This window comes from Topomyia yanbarensis, chromosome 3, assembly GCF_030247195.1.
Source record: "Topomyia yanbarensis strain Yona2022 chromosome 3, ASM3024719v1, whole genome shotgun sequence".
NCBI classification, from domain to species: Eukaryota; Metazoa; Arthropoda; class Insecta; order Diptera; family Culicidae; genus Topomyia; species Topomyia yanbarensis.
This window is the reverse complement of record NC_080672.1, coordinates 155,668,173-155,692,396: the sequence shown is the minus strand read 5'-3', so window position 1 is coordinate 155,692,396 and position 24,224 is coordinate 155,668,173. Positions and strand designations below refer to the sequence as shown.

At 40.2% G+C, this 24,224-nt stretch overlaps 1 protein-coding gene across 6 annotated transcripts in view; it reads right to left on the bottom strand.

Moving 5' to 3' along the window:
* Positions 1 to 4,174: 4,174 nt before the first annotated feature.
* LOC131690119 (uncharacterized) overlaps positions 4,175 to 24,224 on the bottom strand; it is a 33,228-nt gene continuing 13,178 nt past the window's right edge. For 2 of the 6 annotated variants that reach the window (XM_058975655.1, XM_058975654.1), the window contains 2 exons: positions 5,195 to 6,421; positions 4,176 to 5,111 (listed from right to left, as the gene is read on the bottom strand). In XM_058975655.1, the coding sequence (XP_058831638.1) occupies positions 4,869 to 5,111; positions 5,195 to 6,421 (1,470 nt within the window). In that variant the 3' untranslated portion in view covers positions 4,176 to 4,868. Of the gene's footprint in view, positions 5,112 to 5,194; positions 6,422 to 24,224 lie in introns of all 6 variants that reach the window. The other 4 variants (XM_058975657.1, XM_058975656.1, XM_058975658.1 and 1 more) reach the window with 4 other exon arrangements.

Here is a 24,224-nt window from a genome sequence, read left to right as displayed (position 1 = left end):
TCGACTGTTATTGTGACAATTTATGATTTAAAGATCGGCGTTTCAGTCAACAAAATCAAGAACACTCGTTGCTCTCTGAGCTGGAGAAAGAGAACAACGAGTATTCTTGATTTTTAGTGACTGAAACACCGATCTTTAAATCATAAATTATACCCATTTGAAAACAAATTGGTAAAAAAGTTTGACCCTTTTCAAAAGATATTCTAGATTATTTTTGGAAAAAACAAGTATGAAAAGTGACTTTTTGTGACAAAGTTCTGATGTACAGAAAGTTTCATTGACATCTCAGAGGGTATTTTTTCTTTTTTTTTTCCGACAGCATGAAGTAACAAGTTACTTTACGCTTGTTCGGACATGCCGTAGACTCAGGTGATCCGCATTTCTAATGCCAAAAGACCCTGACCCCTACGGTAGCAGACAAAAGGTTAAGTCGCCGGTGAGCTCTAAGCTTGCATATATGATCCTTCCACGCTTTTCTAAACTTTCTCCTTTCAACACCTTGCTCTCCCTTGAGTACTATGGCTCTAAATATTGAAAAATATACTTCACCTTCCAGTCCCTTGCTAATTAAATGCCGAAAAAACTGTTGACATCTCAGAGGGTGCTGCCAACATTTGTTCGAGTTGGCGCGAAATTCGTCGAATAATAAAAATGTAGGTAATATATACATTAGACAATTTATAATGAACATAAAGCTACCAGTACACTGTTTGTAATAACGTCAAATATTTGACATCTTTCGTGAAATAAATTTGAACTGCTGTGTACTGGATCTTCAAATATTTGATGAAACACAGTTTGCCAAATTTTTCATTCGTGTTTGTCAAAGCAATTATTTGTTTATTTGTCAAACAGTGTACTGACCAGTTTGTCAAAACTTCAAACAGCGTAACGCTGCAGTTTGTCAAACTTGTCGATGGAGAAGTTTGTCAAACCTGTTGATGGAGAAGTTTGTCAAACTTGTTAATGGAGAAATTTGTCAAACTTGTTGATGGAGAAGTTTGACAAACGTGCTTTGCTCATTCAGGATAGCAAAATACGCCGTACGCGAAACTGATTTGTTTTGACAGAATTTGTTGTCAAAACTTATGTCAAAACGAAAGAAAGTTAAGGTTTGAAATTCGGCTGATTGATTGATTGTTTTATTTACGTGACTTTAAATAATTCATTCGCCACGTTAAAAAAAATCGGCGCTATTTTGATATTGTTGGTATTTGTCTTTCCAGGAAAATTATGCCTCATATAACTCGGAAAGGTGCACACTATTTGATTTCAATTGTTTGATACATGCTGAAATGTAAGCAAATGCCATTTCTTTTGAATCCTTTTTGATAGTTCACCAAGAATCAGCTGCTCTTGAAAAGCATACAGCAGTTGAGTATACTGCCAGTCTTGCGTGGTATTATTGTCGAATGTATCTAGTTGAATTCTACATCCTGGTCGGACCGTAGCCTGTGTTGACTATTGTTATTTTATCATAAAGTACTGAATGAGCTCATGGAAGTCGAGATGATGAAGAGTCTGTCGATAGCGATTCCATCGAATCCATCAAACGGAACCTGCGTCTGGCGCTGGATATTTACGCTACTAATGTTGGTGCGCCAAATACTACCCAATAAACGCGTACACTATCCTCACCACTTGCCAAAAACATACTCAAGAAAAATTGCTCAAGTTGCCCGGTGTTGTGCTTGGTAGCTTTAACAATTTGGGAACGAGAAAGTTATTTTAGTTTCGGCAAATCGCCTCTCCTTCGTCCGTCTCTAGATCTCTCAAAACCTCTGTCGAACCGTTTGTGTTTGTTTTTGTTGCTCATGTGGTACACTCCGCTTTGCTGATGCTTGAATGTTTGGCTGAAGATTTTACACGAGTACATCTTTTCCTTCACGTCGGTATTAGAAGCCCTGCATTTGGCCACATATGTGTTATACTTTTTACCACAATCGCGACAATCGAAAAGTTTTCCGGTGACATGCCACTTCTCGTGCAGCCGGAAACTTTTTGCCGATCGGTAGACCTTGCTACATACTCGACATTTGTGCTCGGGCAGCATGTCGACTTCGCGTCCTATACCATTATCTGGTACGGAGTTTTCCCGGGTGTGCAACCTGACGTGTATCTTCAGCGTTATCGATTGAGTGAATGTTTTCGAACAGAGGGGACACAATGGAAGGGCTTTTCACCTGTAACAGTAAACAGTATATAATTGGAATTTACAGAAAAGAAAATAAGTAAAACCTTAAGCTACTCGTGTGCCATCGAATGTGCGTCGTCATCCTTGTCCGCAAACTCTTAATTACAATATGGACATCGGTTCCGAATGGGTAATGAACGATCCTTCTTTAGCGGCAAACCATCAGATCCCTTTTCTCCCTTCGAACTATTTTGTTTCATCTTGCGATCCGGATCCATAAATCGACGAAAACGCTCTGCAAATCACCCATTTCAACTTTTTCCTCTCCCAACCCCCTAATAACGTAAATCTTCCCGTTCTCTCCCTTGATGCGCATTTCGGTTTTTGGTTCCAAAGGAAAATGTTTAATTCATCAGCATCCTCCACTGCGTTTTCGATATTTGATCGCTCATCGTCCGCGTCCTCGTGTACTAACTTTGGATCCACTTTGATGTCAACTTCTTCCGCGCTAGCCCGAATCGGAAAGCAGCTTTCGGAAATAATTAGCTGGTGTATGAGGGTTCGGCGGCGTTTGTAACATGTAATGTAGTTAGATTGCACTAGCGAGGCAATGAAGAAATTTGGCATCGTCAGAGTGCACCTGATTTGTTCTTATTGTTCTTCCGTAACGGCAAGCACGTGCCGAAAGTGTGCTCTACATAGGCCAGCGCAGAAACCACACCTGTCGGAGCTGTGGGAGGAATGTGGCCACTTAACTGTAAATGTGAGAAAGTACATAAACAAGTGAGCGAGAAATGCAACTAAAATCCATACCGTGTTCATCGCCGTTTTGTATGTCCAACAATACAAGAGGATTAAATATTTTTCAAATTCCCGTTCTAATCATTTTTTGTCCAATTGAAGTCTGCCTAAACTTTTTTGGGGTAGACCTTGTGGCTGTAGAGCTCTATGCAATTCCTTTCGCACACACTAATTGGGGTTTTGTTTTCCTCCAGCTGCCATATAAAATTTAAGCCAATTTAAACGTTCGAAAAAACTCGCATGAAGTATTTATAATGGTGTTGCATTGCTCTGTGTCGCTGTAAAACTTATTCAGGAGACGTACTGTGTAGATATCTGACGTTTGAAATACGCACACCAAGATCTCGTAATTTTATACTACCGCCCTCCCCTTAAGCCCAAGAGTGGTTTGTTTTCCTTCCAATCCAAACGTCAAAACGGCACAGTACCAACGCGGCTGGATAAGTCTATACCAGTTGGTCAGGTTCCATCATAAAAAAAATCCGACCGAAAAGCTATTTTCGATTTGTTTTCCTCCACCTGTGGCTGGTGGAAGAAAACAAATCGTTGAACACACAAATGCAGTTACAGATTGCCAAGTACTCTATATAATCATATATGAACAGCATGCTTTGATCGAACAGCGCTTCCAAATTAATTTATCTTCTACAATTCGACCTGTCAACACGAAGGGTAGACAAATTTGATTGCGTGGTGAGTCATAAAATGATTACCCTTTTGTATGGGACCTTGGCGTATTTAATTTGTATTTGATCACACTGCATAATCACGAACAAAGGAGTGCGATATAGTTGCTTCGACCATTCATAAAAATAAATCAAATTTTCTGGAAAATCATTTGGCATCCCTGCACTAACACAAATATTTCATGTGTTTGCACTCTTGAAAATTCAAGAAGTTCAAACAGCACAAATTGTTTTCGCATGGCGATTTGTTTGACGTATACGCCGGTTTGACTATATATGACAAATAGTGTACTGATCCATCAAACTTGTTTTATTATGTTTGTCAAACAATATTAGGCGTAACGTCCGGTAACGCATCAATGCAAATATTCGATGAAAAAAGTTTGTTAAACAGTTGATCTCGTATACTGGCCTCGTCAAATTTGTTTGTCAAACACGTTTATTTGATCAAATTTTGCTTCATCAAATATTTCACGTTATGACAAACAGTGTACTGGTAGCTTAACCAACCATGAGATCCTAGTGTTCACGATGGAGAAAGGCACAATTTCACCGCTAGGTGGATTAAAACAGGTTTTTATATAAGTAGTTACTGTGTGTTCTCATTTTTTTTCGTAACTCCGGAACAGGAAATCGGATTAACGTACCTTTTATTTGAGGTCATCTGAACTAATCATAACATTTTCAAGACACCCCCACCCCCTAGGTTCTGGCTACGGACCAGTCCATTTCGCTCATCGGGCGATACACCCGTTGAAGTAAAATGACAATGGATATGCATCAATATAGGGTAATGAGCCCTTTTTCGCCGTGATTCTGTTATCACACCCATTTGAAGCTGTAGGTTAGAGCAGCGCCTGTCATCTTTGTTCAACACATTGGGTCAAGTGGTAGGACGACGATTGGGGCACAATTTCATGGCATTTGTATTATTATATTTGTTCTTCACAACGAATCAAAGCTGTTGATGGCCCCTCAATTATAAGTCGAGTAATTAATGAAACAGTGATGCACCCTCCCTAATATGGTGAAAATATTCACATTACCCTGTTAGATTTTTCGAAGAACTAACCGCGTAGATTCCCTTGAATAAAATAGAACTTTAGTTGAGTCGTCTGTGTCCGAATTTAATAGTAAGGCTTTTACTTTTCTATCAATGATACCTCCAGAGATAACTTGCAATGAAAAGAAAACTAATCCTGCAATTTAAAAAAAACTATCAGTCTATCACATTTGTTCTATTATTGTCAATCAGATGATTTGAAGAATGAACGCTTTTTCACGCGCATTGTCGCACGCATCTGCCCCGCCAGAGTGACGTACCGAGCGTTTAGTAAGTAGCGCTTCTGTTTGTTTTCAAAATACAAAATCGTTTTTCGACCATCCAAGTAAACCGACCATCCTGTGGAACTTCGCAGACTGTTTCTTGCTGTTGACTTTGTGTACGGACAGTAGAACGTTACACTACTATAATTCTCCGGTTTGTTGCTCTATAAGAAAAATATGAATATCTTTATGTAACAGGCAATAACGATTGTCTAGTGATAATTATCATTAGTAGATAATGTATTACCTTCTCAGTTTTAATTTTCATGCAAAGTAATCCCGTTTTCATGAGAAACAGTCGGTAATTTGCGTAGGAACCTTCCAGTTTCACTATTTCGGAGTATTGCACTAGTTCGATCTCGTTCAAAAACTCTGTGTCCATGATCAACTGTCGAATGTAATAGTTTTCGTTGAGTCGTTGCCGCAACAATGACAGCTGGTTGTGGACAAAGTTAATCTTGTACTTGAGTACCGTATTCCTAAGGATCACATCTTCCCTTATCCCATACACATCCTTCCAAACAGCATCGAAGAACTCGTAGCACCTGTTTACATATTCTACGGGTAGAAATAGAAATGCGTCGATCGACAAGCAGATAGTATCATGTGCTCTTGGATGCCCTGTGAAGTACTGTTCAAAGCTCATCAGAATCGCTTCTGCACATTTCGATTTTTCGACATATCGGAGATAAATTTCGAACTCTGATTGCATGAGACTGTCATGAAAGATATCACAGATGTTGTTTAGGTCTGATCCGGCAGTTTGGAAGTGGTCGTCTTCGAACAAACGATAGTTTAGATTTCGTTGGATTTTGAGCATATCAAGAATAATTTCGTTCAGTTCAACAAGCTGTTGGGGTACATCATTCGGTAGGGAGCAAAGATAGAAATCCACATTATCTTTCAGAGCTTTTTCATAATAGTGATGGAAGCTTAAGATGTGATCAACTGACTGATCATTTTCAGCGAAACTCGTTTGTGGATAGTCAGAGACTTCTGGAATACATTCCGGTCCACATGTGTTGTAGTAGCTATAACAGCTTGTTAAACTTGAGATACTACTTCTGCTACTACTGTGACGATTTGAAATGGCATTTCTAATAATTGTTAGTTCAGTGCTTTCAATCATAAACCCCTCTTTTTTCTGACGCATGGCTATTATTGACCGCAAGAGTTCAACTATCTCAGCCAGTTTAGTGACTTCGGGATTTTGGATGTCAACTTTGACGTCTATGGCGTGATGATTATCTTTCTCCGACGTAATTTTTAGTATTTGCTGATTACTGAAATCGTACGTTACTTCTTGGTGATCAAAATGTCCTCTGTAGTTGAGCACTTTGATTTTTATTTGCTCCGTGTAGAAAATACATCGCTCGAAGATAAATAGCTTGCCTGCATATTGGCGCCTTAAGCGCAGATCATGCAAAAAGACAGGAAATACTTTCTTGAACTTTCCTTGGTGGAGAAGATTGATCTGAAAAATAAACAATAAACAATCAAGTGAGATCATAGATTGTTACGGATAGTTTTGAAAGTTTACAGGGATCAGTCAGCGTAAGATTTACAACCCAATTTTCACTTTCTTTGAATTTTGTTCTCCATTCTTTAACGAAAAGTAACACGCTACAGTGATGTTGAGCTTTTCAAGTGAATTTTGACGTTTTCAAGGTTGCAACATAAAACAATGATTAAAAAAAAATTGTGTCCTGATTTCTAGAAAAAAAAAACTTTTCTGGGACATTAGGCACCAAAAAACTAGCTACGTTGTCATTTTTCACCCGCCTTTTTACAGTTAAGAAGAAAAATAGGCCTTTCCAACGGTATGCAATATTATGCTGCTTTCTAAGAAATAAAAGTGCAATTTTGGGACAATAAGAAAAAAATTACCATTTTTTTGCGTTTTTCCTTTCTCATATACACTACCGGGCAAAAGTAGTTCACTTGCTTTTTTTTGAATTTTACAGAATTGAGTGGGTTTCTCAGTAGACTTTGTCAAGCACGTGCGTCTTGACTATATCATGTTGCTACACGCTGCTGGTCAGAGTGTAGGAGGGGGTTTGACGCCATTGGGTGACGCGTAGATCACAAACAAACTTGTTATGCCAGGTTGTATTCGTCGAGTACCTAATACGCGTAACATCTTAGTGCTGCGAGAGCTCACTCCAAAAATTATATTCCAAATTATTTAGTTATATTTTTCTTTATTAAAAGGTAAGCAGAAAGATTTTTATATTGAAAATCGTAACTGTCGACGATAAATATCTATTCAAATTGACTTAAGTCGAAGATTAACTTCTTATTATTGAAAAGTGAAAGGTATAATGTCTCATTTCCTATTTAGGTACCTTAGAATTAATAAAAATGCTGTAGAGTAAGGTTGAGTGTAGAAAAATTGATCTTTACCAGTTTAGATCACACAATTTTGCAATAGTCAATTTTGAAGTCTTTGTAGTTTCGAAAAAGTTTTACAACAGGATACAATGCATCTTCTGATACATTAATTTTGTGGAGTATTCCTCCTATGGATAATCGTCTCTTCAAAAAATAATTTGAGACTTGGTGTCATTAGCGAAGATATCAGGTCAGGAAATTTGATGTTTCTGAATTTTGCCGGTAACGAATCTATTTTTTTATTCCTATGGATTTTCCACGTTCAACAAGGTACATTGAGTGAAGAATAATAGAGATATATGCACGAGAAAAGGATAAAATTTAATATGAATGAAAAAAGCCCCCATAACCCCAACTTCTCGTATTCGGACAAAAGTTCCATTCGATTTCTGAAATTTTTTCACATTAGAAAAACTGCAAAATATTTATGATTTGCATCACGTAGCAGAAAAATTTTTGAATATGGGAAATTTTCAAGACAAATTGACCCAGTACCCCACTTTTCCGTCTCTTTTGAGAAAAAAAATTTCTCCATTCAAATAATAAGGTTATTTCTTTTAAAAAGAGGTGTGAATTTTCTGAGTGATACTTTGAAAGTTATGGCATTTAATATATTTTTCATTCATATTTTCCCATTGCAACAACTTCAAACATTTCAAGCGAAGTGGGCGGGGGTCTAGAGTTGTCTACTTAACCATAAAACGTCGCCCTGGGGTACAAATGTACCCCACGCCATCTTTGGAGCTATGTGAAGACGAGAATTTCGCATTTACCGACCTGGAACCCTAACCATAATTCAATTTAGAGTTTAAAGTAAGAGTAGCAAAAGGGTATGGTTGCCGTTAGTCTTTCGTTCTGTCAGTGGAAATGTGACTCGTAACAATACCATTTGAAATATTGGTTGTTTTACTTCGTAAGTAACAATTAGTGTTATGTAATCGTTTTTAATCATTTATTCAATTAATTTAATCTAATTTTGAAGTAAAACAAATGTTCTCATTTACGCTGATTTGTACTTTTTTATTTTTAATGGCATACTCTACAATAAAATACAATACAAATTCTTAAAAATAAATGACTAAAAACTAAAAATTGCAACACTATGCAAAAAAAAATACACTACATTCTGAGGAGTCCGTTAAAGTTACATTTCCTCGAAAGAAGAATAACATGTTATTATATATGATTATGCAAAATAAATGTTTTATTTTGAAACACTTTTTTAACATACATAAATTGTACCGCATTTACCGCGCGGTGCGGTAAAGTTTATAATTTTTTGTGGTTGCAGTGCTTACAATCCACTTCCGCCCACATCCGCACCGCGACGAACCCTAGCCAGCTCATAAAATTTTGTTAGCTTGCTGATTAATTTGTCTGTCAACTTTCCCTTTTCTTTCTCACCGATACTGTTTTCTTTCTTTAGTTTTCGTAATCTCGTTTCTATACGCTTCTCAAACACGTTGCACTGGGGTACAAACGTAATCTACATCATTTTTTTCGCTTTTTAATTACGAAAACAGCTGTGTATGTGAAAGTGCGGAATTCATTGAATCAATGATACATAAATTGGCTTGAACAAAAAGCGTTGCTTTGACTTTTTTCACGAAAATTACCATAACTTCCAACTTTCTGATCCCCCTCCCTCAACTCCCCTTAGAATAAAATTATACCCCCAAGGGTCTTCTGGACCTTGGCAGGTTTTCTTCAGGCGGAAAGGAAAGCCATTAAACCTTGTGCAAATTGCACGGGATCTGACTTCACGATTTTCTGCTGTAACAGAGATCGTGAAAGTAAATAAAGACAAACTTCGAGTTAGCATTGATAACATTGGACAAGCTAACGAGATAGTAGCCTGCGAACTCTTCACGCGTGAATATAAAGTCTATATACTTTCGCGCGATATAGAATGCGATGGAGTCATCTCCGAACCCAGCCTCACTGCCGAGGATATACTTAAGCATGGTGTTGGTTGTTTCAAGAACGCCCTGCTTAATAAGGTAAAAATACTCGATTGTAAGCAATTGTACTCAGTATCACATGAAGAAGAGAAAAAAGTTTACCGACCATCCTATTCATTTCGTCTAACTTTCGCTGGGTCTGCTTTGCCTAGCCATATTCTTATTAATAAAATTCGTCTCCCCGTTCGCCTTTTCATCCCTCGTGTGATGAATTGCCTCAATTGTAAACAGCTTGGCCACACAGCCACTTACTGTTCCAATAAGGTACGGTGTGGCAAATGTGGGGGGCCTCATCAAGAGGATACATGCAATAAAAACTTAGAAAAATGTTTACATTGCGGAGAAACTTCACACGAGCTCTTTGCATGTCCCATATATAAATTGCGGGAGGAGAAAATTAAACGATCCTTGAAGGAGGGATCTAAGCGCTCTTATGCAGAAATACTGAAAAATGCTTCTCCTGAACCCACGGTCCCAGAAAATGTTGGTGTGAGCGATATTTTCCTTACGCCGCCACTGGTGAAGTTCATCAGTTGCTTGTTTGGCAACCCTATAGAGAAATATGTGCTATACCTTTAACAAAATACCTTTGTCATTCCACGCCAGTACGTTAAATAAACAACACGCAGATTATAAAGTGTGCCGTCTCTTTATTTAAAAGCGCGAATTCCCGAAAGTAATTCCGGTCGGTTGTGTCCACTTTCCGCTGCATAACCTGTGTTGTGGTCGTTAGTTCCCACAGGTTATGGGCCCAGCATCGCGGATGTGAAAGTTGTATTGTTTTCCCTGCATTTCGGACATTTGCGGGAAGCAGATTAACTTTGCGTGAATTCGGCCAGTAGGCTGTTTGGTGCCCGTTCAAAGCGCGGATGCAACGCTAAGGGAAAAAACCTGTTTTAATCCACCTAGCGGTGCAATTGTGCCTTTCTCATTTCTCTAAACTATGGCACGGAGGCTTTTTATGTTCAACATAATTGTGGAAATGTCCATTACATTCTTAGTACACTTTGCACTTATACACAATGGCATGCCAGCCACGAACTTGATGAGCTACGTGTCGACGGTGAAACACTTGAAACAAAAAAATATCATACTCCATTAGCCTAATCATCATTAGATCAATGTTATCTGCTTGCTAACTCATTTTGTCATGCGGGGCTGGGTATGTGAAGAGGGCGAAAGTCCCATGAACGAACGACTCCCCAGCTTAAATTGGTATGCTTTGTGATACAGTGGTGGTTTAAAGATGATGGGGTTGAAAGGGAGGGGTATGAGGGCTGGATGGGGTGGTGGTCTGAGGGGTGATTTAAGGAGATTTTTAAAGGAGGGGCGCGAACAGTAGAGGGGGGGTGTAACCCCTCTCCGTAAACCTTCAACTACGCCCCTGTTAAAATCCAGAAACCCTTAACGAGTCGAAAAAAAAATTAGGATTAGGTTGACGTTTTTCAGAGTGATTGCATAACCTTTCTATATGAGAAAGGCAAAAATGTGCCAAAATCCAAAAAAGTGAATCGTAGTCAAATTTTTTTTTCGAGTTTGCATCAAATCTCGACGTTTCATGCACCTTGAACACATTTAGCATCAAAAATAAAAATTCTATTTTTAATTTTTCCTATAGTTTATATGAGAAATTTCTGTGTGGCCGCACTCTGAAACCCGTAATTCCGGAACCAGAATTCCGATCGATCCAAAATTCAATAGCAGCCGATGGGAAGGTTGCACCTTTCATTTGAGACTAAGTTTGGGCAAATCGGTCCAGCCATCTCTGAGAAAAATGAGTGACATTATTTGACACATACGCACATACATACACACACACACACATACACACACATACACACACATACACACACATACACACACACATACACACACACATACATACATACACACACACATACAGACTTTTTCCGATCTCGACGAACTGAGTCGAATGGGATATGACACTCGGCCCTCCGGGCCGGGATTAGGTTGACGTTTTTCAGAGTGATTGCATAACCTTTCTATATGAGAAAGGCAAAAATGTGCCAAAATCCAAAAAAGTGAATCGTAGTCAAATTTTTTTTTCGAGTTTGCATCAAATCTCGACGTTTCATGCACCTTGAACACATTTAGCATCAAAAATAAAAATTCTATTTTTAATTTTTCCTATAGTTTATATGAGAAATTTCTGTGTGGCCGCACTCTGAAACCCGTAATTCCGGAACCAGAATTCCGATCGATCCAAAATTCAATAGCAGCCGATGGGAAGGTTGCACCTTTCATTTGAGACTAAGTTTGGGCAAATCGGTCCAGCCATCTCTGAGAAAAATGAGTGACATTATTTGACACATACGCACATACATACACACACACACATACACACACACATACACACACATACACACACATACATACATACACACACACATACAGACTTTTTCCGATCTCGACGAACTGAGTCGAATGGGATATGACACTCGGCCCTCCGGGCCGGGATTAGGTTGACGTTTTTCAGAGTGATTGCATAACCTTTCTATATGAGAAAGGCAAAAATGTGCCAAAATCCAAAAAAGTGAATCGTAGTCAAATTTTTTTTTCGAGTTTGCATCAAATCTCGACGTTTCATGCACCTTGAACACATTTAGCATCAAAAATAAAAATTCTATTTTTAATTTTTCCTATAGTTTATATGAGAAATTTCTGTGTGGCCGCACTCTGAAACCCGTAATTCCGGAACCAGAATTCCGATCGATCCAAAATTCAATAGCAGCCGATGGGAAGGTTGCACCTTTCATTTGAGACTAAGTTTGGGCAAATCGGTCCAGCCATCTCTGAGAAAAATGAGTGACATTATTTGACACATACGCACATACATACACACACACACATACACACACATACACACACATACACACACACATACACACACACATACATACATACACACACACATACAGACTTTTTCCGATCTCGACGAACTGAGTCGAATGGGATATGACACTCGGCCCTCCGGGCCGGGATTAGGTTGACGTTTTTCAGAGTGATTGCATAACCTTTCTATATGAGAAAGGCAAAAATGTGCCAAAATCCAAAAAAGTGAATCGTAGTCAAATTTTTTTTTCGAGTTTGCATCAAATCTCGACGTTTCATGCACCTTGAACACATTTAGCATCAAAAATAAAAATTCTATTTTTAATTTTTCCTATAGTTTATATGAGAAATTTCTGTGTGGCCGCACTCTGAAACCCGTAATTCCGGAACCAGAATTCCGATCGATCCAAAATTCAATAGCAGCCGATGGGAAGGTTGCACCTTTCATTTGAGACTAAGTTTGGGCAAATCGGTCCAGCCATCTCTGAGAAAAATGAGTGACATTATTTGACACATACGCACATACATACACACACACACACATACACACACATACACACACACATACACACACATACATACATACACACACACATACAGACTTTTTCCGATCTCGACGAACTGAGTCGAATGGGATATGACACTCGGCCCTCCGGGCCGGGATTAGGTTGACGTTTTTCAGAGTGATTGCATAACCTTTCTATATGAGAAAGGCAAAAATGTGCCAAAATCCAAAAAAGTGAATCGTAGTCAAATTTTTTTTTCGAGTTTGTATCAAATCTCGACGTTTCATGCACCTTGAACACATTTAGCATCAAAAATAAAAATTCTATTTTTAATTTTTCCTATAGTTTATATGAGAAATTTCTGTGTGGCCGCACTCTGAAACCCGTAATTCCGGAACCAGAATTCCGATCGATCCAAAATTCAATAGCAGCCGATGGGAAGGTTGCACCTTTCATTTGAGACTAAGTTTGGGCAAATCGGTCCAGCCATCTCTGAGAAAAATGAGTGACATTATTTGACACATACGCACATACATACACACACACACACATACACACACATACACACACACATACACACACATACATACATACACACACATACAGACTTTTTCCGATCTCGACGAACTGAGTCGAATGGGATATGACACTCGGCCCTCCGGGCCGGGATTAGGTTGACGTTTTTCAGAGTGATTGCATAACCTTTCTATATGAGAAAGGCAAAAATGTGCCAAAATCCAAAAAAGTGAATCGTAGTCAAATTTTTTTTTCGAGTTTGCATCAAATCTCGACGTTTCATGCACCTTGAACACATTTAGCATCAAAAATAAAAATTCTATTTTTAATTTTTCCTATAGTTTATATGAGAAATTTCTGTGTGGCCGCACTCTGAAACCCGTAATTCCGGAACCAGAATTCCGATCGATCCAAAATTCAATAGCAGCCGATGGGAAGGTTGCACCTTTCATTTGAGACTAAGTTTGGGCAAATCGGTCCAGCCATCTCTGAGAAAAATGAGTGACATTATTTGACACATACGCACATACATACACACACACACACACACATACACACACATACACACACACATACACACATACACACACATACATACATACACACACACATACAGACTTTTTCCGATCTCGACGAACTGAGTCGAATGGGATATGACACTCGGCCCTCCGGGCCGGGATTAGGTTGACGTTTTTCAGAGTGATTGCATAACCTTTCTATATGAGAAAGGCAAAAATGTGCCAAAATCCAAAAAAGTGAATCGTAGTCAAATTTTTTTTTCGAGTTTGCATCAAATCTCGACGTTTCATGCACCTTGAACACATTTAGCATCAAAAATAAAAATTCTATTTTTAATTTTTCCTATAGTTTATATGAGAAATTTCTGTGTGGCCGCACTCTGAAACCCGTAATTCCGGAACCAGAATTCCGATCGATCCAAAATTCAATAGCAGCCGATGGGAAGGTTGCACCTTTCATTTGAGACTAAGTTTGGGCAAATCGGTCCAGCCATCTCTGAGAAAAATGAGTGACATTATTTGACACATACGCACATACATACACACACACACACATACACACACATACACACACACATACACACACATACATACATACACACACATACAGACTTTTTCCGATCTCGACGAACTGAGTCGAATGGGATATGACACTCGGCCCTCCGGGCCGGGATTAGGTTGACGTTTTTCAGAGTGATTGCATAACCTTTCTATATGAGAAAGGCAAAAATGTGCCAAAATCCAAAAAAGTGAATCGTAGTCAAATTTTTTTTTCGAGTTTGCATCAAATCTCGACGTTTCATGCACCTTGAACACATTTAGCATCAAAAATAAAAATTCTATTTTTAATTTTTCCTATAGTTTATATGAGAAATTTCTGTGTGGCCGCACTCTGAAACCCGTAATTCCGGAACCAGAATTCCGATCGATCCAAAATTCAATAGCAGCCGATGGGAAGGTTGCACCTTTCATTTGAGACTAAGTTTGGGCAAATCGGTCCAGCCATCTCTGAGAAAAATGAGTGACATTATTTGACACATACGCACATACATACACACACACACACACACATACACACACATACACACACATACACACACATACACACACACATACATACATACACACACACATACAGACTTTTTCCGATCTCGACGAACTGAGTCGAATGGGATATGACACTCGGCCCTCCGGGCCGGGATTAGGTTGACGTTTTTCAGAGTGATTGCATAACCTTTCTATATGAGAAAGGCAAAAATGTGCCAAAATCCAAAAAAGTGAATCGTAGTCAAATTTTTTTTCGAGTTTGCATCAAATCTCGACGTTTCATGCACCTTGAACACATTTAGCATCAAAAATAAAAATTCTATTTTTAATTTTTCCTATAGTTTATATGAGAAATTTCTGTGTGGCCGCACTCTGAAACCCGTAATTCCGGAACCAGAAGTCCGATCGATCCAAAATTCAATAGCAGCCGATGGGAAGGTTGCACCTTTCATTTGAGACTAAGTTTGGGCAAATCGGTCCAGCCATCTCTGAGAAAAATGAGTGACATTATTTGACACATACGCACATACATACACACACACACACATACACACACATACACACACATACACACACACATACACACACACATACATACATACACACACACATACAGACTTTTTCCGATCTCGACGAACTGAGTCGAATGGGATATGACACTCGGCCCTCCGGGCCGGGATTAGGTTGACGTTTTTCAGAGTGATTGCATAACCTTTCTATATGAGAAAGGCAAAAATGTGCCAAAATCCAAAAAAGTGAATCGTAGTCAAATTTTTTTTTCGAGTTTGCATCAAATCTCGACGTTTCATGCACCTTGAACACATTTAGCATCAAAAATAAAAATTCTATTTTTAATTTTTCCTATAGTTTATATGAGAAATTTCTGTGTGGCCGCACTCTGAAACCCGTAATTCCGGAACCAGAATTCCGATCGATCCAAAATTCAATAGCAGCCGATGGGAAGGTTGCACCTTTCATTTGAGACTAAGTTTGGGCAAATCGGTCCAGCCATCTCTGAGAAAAATGAGTGACATTATTTGACACATACGCACATACATACACACACACACATACACACACATACACACACATACACACACATACATACACACACACATACAGACTTTTTCCGATCTCGACGAACTGAGTCGAATGGGATATGACACTCGGCCCTCCGGGCCGGGATTAGGTTGACGTTTTTCAGAGTGATTGCATAACCTTTCTATATGAGAAAGGCAAAAAGAAGATTGCAATGGCAGAAAAATTGCTATTTCCCCGTCTTAACAACACAAAATATTCCACCTGGAAGGTGAGGATGGAAATGTTGCTGAAAAGGGATGAACTGTGGTTCGCTGTGAACGACCCGCAACCAGAACCAATAACCGTTGTTTGGACTAAGGCTGACCAAAAGACACTGGCGAATATCGTTCTCTTCATCGAAGACAGCCAAATGAATCTCATCAAGGGCGCTACTACGGCTCGTGAAGTGTGGAATCAATTGAAAGTTTACCACGAGAATGCGACCGTTACGTCGCGAGTTTCGCTCCTGAAGAGAATCTGCAGTATCAACATGACAGATGGAACGAATATGGAGAAACACATTTTCGACCTCGAGGAATTGTTCGACCGATTGGAGTGCGCAGGACAGCAGCTGGAAATGCCATTAAAAGTAGCGATGGTTCTTCGGAGTCTCCCTGACTCATACGACGGATTGGTGACGGCCTTGGAGAGCCGGCCAGACGCTGATTTGACTATGGCGCTCGTCAAGCAGAAGCTCTCGGACGAATGGCAAAAACGGGTTGAACGATCGAGCACCCCCAAAGAAAAAGCAATGAACAGTCAGCATGTGAAGGAACAAAACACGAAAGTCTGCTTCCATTGCCAGAAGCCCGGTCATTTTCGTAGAAACTGTCGTTTATTGCAGCAACAACAAAAAGGATTGGAAAGCGAATCAAAAGGTACCAAGAAGGGTAAACCAAAAGCGAAACAGATTACCGAGGAGGATAATCCGATTTGTTTCACAGTCGGAAATGGTCGCAATAAGGATCGCTGGTATATTGACAGCGGATGCTCGTGTCATATGACCAACGATCGTAAGTTCTTTTCGAAGTTGGGCGAGAGTGTGAAGATTAAAGTGGTGCTGGCTGATGGTTCCACGACGATGTCCGTTGGTATCGGAGAAGGTTTTGTGCAGTGCATTGACGGAGAAGATAAAGTTTCAGAAATCCTATTTAAGGAAGTGTTATATATACCAAACTTGGATAGTGGACTGCTTTCTGTGAGAAAGCTCACGCAGAAGGGATTCAGTGTTGAGTTCGGTGCATCGAAGTGCAATATTTCGGGAAAAGCAGGGAAAGTGCTTGCTGTAGCCGAACTTCGCGGAAATTTGTACTGTTTGAAAGTGGTAGAAGACGCGAAGCTAAGCAAGGAAGCGAATCACTTGCTGAACTGCCAGCACACTTGGCATAGGCGGTTGGGACATCGAGATCCCCGAGCTTTGGAGCGCATTAAGGCGGACGATCTTGGTGATGGTTTTGATTTGCAGGATTGTGCAATAAGGCAAGTGTGTGAGCATTGTTTACAAGGTAAGATGCCAAGAAATTCTTTCCCTAAAGTGACGGAAAACAGAGCCAACTGTGTCTTAGATCTGGTCCATACTGACGTATGTGGCCCGATGACTAACGTGACACCGGGAGGGTGCAAATATTTCATGACCCTAATCGACGACCACAGCCGTTATACGGTAGTGTGTCTATTGCGAAACAAATCGGACGTGGCAGTGTGTATCAAACGGTACGTTGCGTATGTTAAGACGCGTTTTGGTAGAACTCCTTGTGTGATACTGTCAGATGGTGGAGGGGAGTATGTCAACCAAGAGTTGAAGGATTTCTACAGTACTGAGGGTATTCAGGCGCAATTCACCACGGCGTATTCTCCTCAGCAAAACGGCGTCGCAGAGCGAAAAAACCGCACTTTGCAGGAGATGGCTACGTGCATGCTTCTCGATGCAGGGCTTGAGAAGAAATACTGGGGCGAAGCCATAATGACAGCGACATACCTCCTGAACAGACTCCCTTCGCGCTCGGTGAACAAGACACCATTTGAGAAGTGGAATGGCAAAAGACCTAGTCTAAAGCATTTGAGGGTGTTCGGAAGCGTGGCATACGTGCACATCCCAGACGTCAAGCGATCCAAGCTTGATAGTAAGGCTCAGAAGCTGGTTTTTTGTGGGCTACTGTGATGACCGGAAGGGCTACCGTTTTCTAGACACGTCCACCGACAGGATTACAATCAGCCGGGATGCGCAGTTTATTGAATTGAACAACGGATCTTTAATGCTCCGTGAGAAAGCGGAAAGTCGCGACGAAGGTCACGTTGAAATAGATTCGCAAAACAATGAGAACAAAGTTCAGAATGTGCCGTTAAGTTTGGATGAAGCATCTATTCAGGAGGAGCAACTACAATACGAGGATGTAATTGAAGACCGTAGCGAAGAGTTACCTGGTGGCAGCACAAAGCGGCGAACGAGAGGTATGCTTCCAAAGCGTTTTCAGGACTTTGTGGTGGACGTGGCTATGGCGATTGTACAAGAACCAACAAGCTATGAAGAAGCGATCAGCGGAGGAGAGCGTGACTTATGGATAGCAGCAATGCAGGACGAATACGATTCACTGATAGCGAATAGAACATGGGCACTGACGGAGTTACCCGTTGGCCGCGTGCCTATTAGTTGTAAGTGGGTATATAAAAAGAAGGAAGACAGTGTTGGCAACGTAAACCGTTTTAAAGCTCGCCTCGTTGCTCGAGGGTTTTCGCAGCAATACGGCGTCGACTATGATACTGTATTTGCTCCAGTGGCTACGCAAACTACGTTGAGGATATTGCTTACAATCGCGGGGCACAAGCAGATGGCGGTAAAGCACCTGGATGTTAAGACCGCATACTTGCACGGTCGATTGAACGAAGACTTATACATGCAACAGCCCCAAGGATTCATAAAACCGGGGAACGAAAAACTCGTCTGCAAGCTGGAACGCAGTCTCTATTGATTGAAGCAAGCCGCGAAAGTATGGAACGACACAATTAATGGACTACTGGTGGCAATCGGTTTCAAGCAGTCTAGGGCAGATCCATGCTTATACACTAAGCTTTCTAAGGGTGTTTGGATATACCTGCTGATTTACGTTGACGATATGATCGTGGCATATACTGTTACGGATGAAATCAACAAAATTGAGAAGGATTTGCAGAAGAGTATCAAACTATCTTGTCTTGGAGATGTGAATTGTTTCTTAGGAATCCGAATAACGAAGGATAGCGCGGGTTTCTTCTGTATGGACCAGTAAACTTACATAAAGAAGATTGCGATTAGATTCGGACTAGAAAATGCGAAAGGTTCGAAGGTGCCTATGGATACTGGGTATTACAAGGGCCGTGATGGAAGTCAAAAGCTACCGGACAACCAACGCTATCACAGCCTTATTGGAGCACTTCTTTACGTGTCTGTGAATACGCGGCCTGATGTGGCAGCTATTGTGTCGATACTTAGTCGAAGAGTGAACGATCCTACCGAGGCAGACTGGACGGAGCTGAAAAGAAAAGTCCGCTATTTGCTCAAGACAAGTGATTATCGTTTGAAGTTGATTGCGAAGAGAGAAGTGTTAGTAAAACTTTGCGGATACAGTGATGCGGATTGGAGCAGTGACACTTCTGATCGAAAATCGAACACGGGTTATTTATTTCAACTGGGCAATGCGACAATAAGCTGGGCAAGTCGGAAGCAAGCTTGCGTGTCACTCTCTAGTATGGAGGCGGAGTATGTTGCCTTGTCGGAAGCATGTAAAGAGCTGGTATGGCTGCGGCGGCTTCTCGGAGAGTTCGGTGAAACACAGAAAGAACCAACAGTGATTAACGAAGATAACAAGGGATGTATCGACTTCGTAGAAGTCGAGAGACAGTCGAGAAGGTCGAAGCACATCGACGTTTGGATGTTTTATACCAAGGATCTGCTGGAGAAGGGTATCGTTACGCTACAGTACTGCTCGTCCGAAGAAATGATTGCTGACGTTTTGACCAAACCTTTGGGAAGCATTAAACAGGTTAAGTTTTCGAAGGCGATGGGTTTGGTGAACACAGAGAGTAACAGCGGCGCAGCTTAATGAAAAAAAATCGAGGAGGAGTGTTGGTGCTCATATTTTCCTTACGCCGCCACTGGTGAAGTTCATCAGTTGCTTGTTTGGCAACCCTATAGAGAAATATGTGCTATACCTTTAACAAAATACCTTTGTCATTCCACGCCAGTACGTTAAATAAACAACACGCAGATTATAAAGTGTGCCGTCTCTTTATTTAAAAGCGCGAATTCCCGAAAGTAATTCCGGTCGGTTGTGTCCACTTTCCGCTGCATAACCTGTGTTGTGGTCGTTAGTTCCCACAGAAAACAGATACGCTATTCTATTGCCGAAAGAGTCTGACTCTGACGAAGCGTCCGAAGGCACATCATTTGTTTTACCTAGAGAATCCAGGAAAAGGAAACAATCCTCTTTTCCCAAACTGCCAAGCAAGGGCCTTAAAATTTCTCCTCCAACAAATAAATTGCGGCCAAAGCTAAAGAATTCCGATGCAATACCGAAGCCAGTCCCTCCCGGTTTTGGTAATGTACAATCCAAACAGAACACCATTACTGGAAATAATAAAACTTCAACTTCCTCCGAGCTTCAACCGGGGATAGGTTTATTGAAATTTTCTGAAATTGTTGATTGGATTTTCAAAGCATTCAATATTTCTGAACCACTAAAAAGTATACTTTCAGCGTTCCTCCCAACAATTAGAACATTTTTAGAGCAGCTGATTGCTCAATGGCCCATCCTTGTAGCGATTGTATCTTTCAATGGGTAATTCACCTCCTCCAATGAAAGATTCCATCACTGTTTTACAGTGGAATTGCAGAAGTATCATACCTAAAATTGACTCCTTAAAAATTTTGCTGCATAATTTGAAATGCGATGCTTTTGCTTTATGTGAAACATGGCTTACCTCAAACATTAATTTCAACTTGAATGATTTCAACATTATTCGCCTAGACCGAGACACCCCGTATGGAGGAGTGCTTCTAGGAATTAAAAAGTGCCATTCTTCCTATAGAATTAACATCCCCTTGTTCGCGGGCATTGAGGCTGTAGCTGTCCAAACGAACATTAAAGGCAAAGACATGTCTATCGCTTCTATATATATAACCTCCCAAAGCTCAAATTGGACAACGTCAGATTTTTGAGGTAGTGGAATCCATGGCTGCTCCGCGGCTGATACTGGGAGACTTCAACTCGCACGGAGTATTGTGGGGTTCCCTCTTCAATGATAATCGATCCTCTTTGATATACAATGTTTGTGACGAGCTCAATACGACAGTTTTAAATACAGGCGAAGCAACACGCATTCTCAGACCACCCGCACGACCAAGTGCATTAGATCTATCTCTATGCTCGACATCACTTCGGTTAGATTGCACGTGGAAGGTTGTACCTGATCCTCACGGTAGCGATCATTTACCAGTCGTTATTTCAATTAACAGTGAATTAGGCCTCACGAATTCAATCAATGTCCCTTATGACTTGACACTAAATATTGATTGGAAAAAATACCAATCTTTAATTTCCACTTCTCTTGTTTCGACGGAAGAGCTACCACCTACCGAAGAATATGAATTTCTAGCGGGTTTGATTATTGAAGCAGCAGAACAAACCCAAACGAAATGCACTCCTGGCATGATAATGAACAGCCGGCCTCCTAATCCCTGGTGGGACAAAGAATGCTCGGATGCATATGAAGCTAAACAAGTTGCTTACAAAGAAATTATGAAACGGAAAGGGTGTACACGTGCAAACTTTGAAAATTATTCGATTTTACAAAACAAATTTGACAGTCTCCGTCGTTCCAAAAAGTCTAGTTATTGGAGACGTTTCGTTGATGGCTTGTCAAGAGAAACATCAATGAGTACTTTTTGGAACGCAGCCAGAAGAATGAGGAATCGAAACGTAACTAATGAAAGCGAAGATTTTTCGAATCGCTGGATATTTAATTTTACCAAGAAAGTTTGTCCAGATTCTGCTCCTGCGCAGAAAATCATTCGCGATGCTCCCATAAGTAACGATTCCATAGATTCGCCTTTGACAATGATGAAATTTTCAATTGCACTCCTCTCATGCAACAATAATGCTCCGGGTCCAGACAGAATTAAATTCAACTTGGTGAAGAATCTGCCTGACCTAGCAAAAAGACGCTTGTTGAATTTATTCAATAAGCTTTTTGAGCAGAACATAGTCCCGCACGACTGGAGACAAGTGAGAGTTCTCGCCATTCCAAAACCGGGAAAACCAGCCTCCGACCATAACTCGTATCGACCGATTGCAATGCTATCCTGCATCAGGAAATTGTTGGAAAAAATTATCCTACGACGTCTCGACAATTGGGTTGAGGTGAACGGCTTGCTATCAGATACCCAGTTTGGTTTTCGGAGGGGAAAGGGAACGAATGATTGTCTGGCGCTACTGTCGTCAGAAATCCAACTAGCTTACGCAAAAAAAGAACAAATGGCGTCTGTGTTCTTAGACATAAAAGGAGCTTTCGACTCTGTTTCCATTGATGTTCTCTCAGAGAAACTACATCAATGTGGTCTTTCACCAATATTAAATAATTATTTATACAACTTATTGTCAGAAAAGCACATGCATTTTTCATATGGCGATTTGGCAACATTCAGAATAAGTTACATGGGCCTCCCACAAGGTTCTTGTTTAAGCCCCCTTCTCTACAATTTTTACGTGAATGATATTGATAATTGTATTGTCAGCCCATGCACTCTAAGGCAACTTGCAGATGATGGCGTGGTTTCTGTTACAGGACCAAAAGCCATAAATTTACAACAACCACTGCAAGATAGTTTGGATAATTTATCAAGTTGGGCTTTGAAGTTAGGCATCGATTTCTCTACGGAGGAAACAGAGTTGGTTGTTTTTTCAAGGAAGCGTGATCCAGCTTCAGCTTCAGTTGGTTGGTAGAACAATAGCCCAAGTTATGACCTTTAAATATCTCGGAATTTGGTTCGATTCTAAAGGTACATGGGGAGGCCACATTAGGTAACTGATAAAGAAGTGTAATTGTAATTGAAAATTTCGAAAGACTTGTCGAGTTTCAATCCCAAACCAGATTCATGACAGTGTACTTCAATCACATGTCACAAGAAATAACGCCTTCTAGTTATGTTCTGACATGTATTAATACACTAGATACTCCCGATTCCATTTATTTTTCGACACGTCCATGCAAGAGGAAATTCGTGGAATCCCGGATCACCAGCGCTCTCTGGAGATCCCTAAAATATTCATAAGTAAATACCAACACATTGACTGCCATAAAATGTTCTACACTGATGGGTCACGAATCAATGAGGCCACTGGCTTCGGTATTTTCAACAATAACACCTCGATCTCTTTCAAGCTTGCAGAACCTGCCTCCGTTTATACAGCCGAACTAGCAGCAGTTCACTATAGTCTGGAAATCATTGATACTTTACTTCCAAGCCATTATTTCATCCTCACAGATAGCCTCAGCACAATTAAGGCACTACGCTCATTAAAGCTTGATAATCACGCTCCGTTCTTTTTGAAGAAGATACGAGAATACTTAACTAAATTAACAAACAAATCTTATCAAATTACCTTAGTGTGGATTCCCGCTCATTGCTCCATACCGGGTAATGAGAGAGCGGATAATTTAGCCAAAATAGGAACGCTGGACGGTGACATCTATGAAAGACCTATTGCCTTCAATGAATTTTATAGCGCTTCTCGTCAGAGGACGCTCACTAGTTGGCAAACATCATGGGACAATGGAGATCTGGGACGGTGGTTGCACTCAATTATCCCTAAAGTATCAACGAAGGTATGGTTCAAAGGGTTGGATGTAAGTCGAAACTTCATTCGTGTGATGTCTAGACTCATGTCCAACCATTATACGTTGAATGCGCATCTCCGCCGTATTGGGATCGCAGAAGATAATCAATGTGCTTGCGGGGAGGGTTACGAAGACATTGAACATGTTGTTTGGTCTTGCACTGAATATCGTGAAGCCAGATCCTTATTAATAGACTCCTTACGAGCCAGAAGAAAACCACCCTATGTACCTGTACGTGATATCCTCGCTTTACGAGATCTTACATACATGGGCCATATTTATCATTTCCTGAAAACAATAAATATTCAAATATAATTATTCCCACAATGTTTCTAGTTTTTTTCCCTTGCTACCCACAAACAATTTAGATTTCTTCGCAGTTATTTAAGTTAGATAAAAGGATATAAATAAAGAAAAAAAAATAAACAAAGATTACAGAAACATTATCAATAGGTTTACAACGAAATTCAAGAAAATAGAGTATAATTAAAAACATTCAAAATGATGATTATCCTCAGTGTTAGCATTAGAAA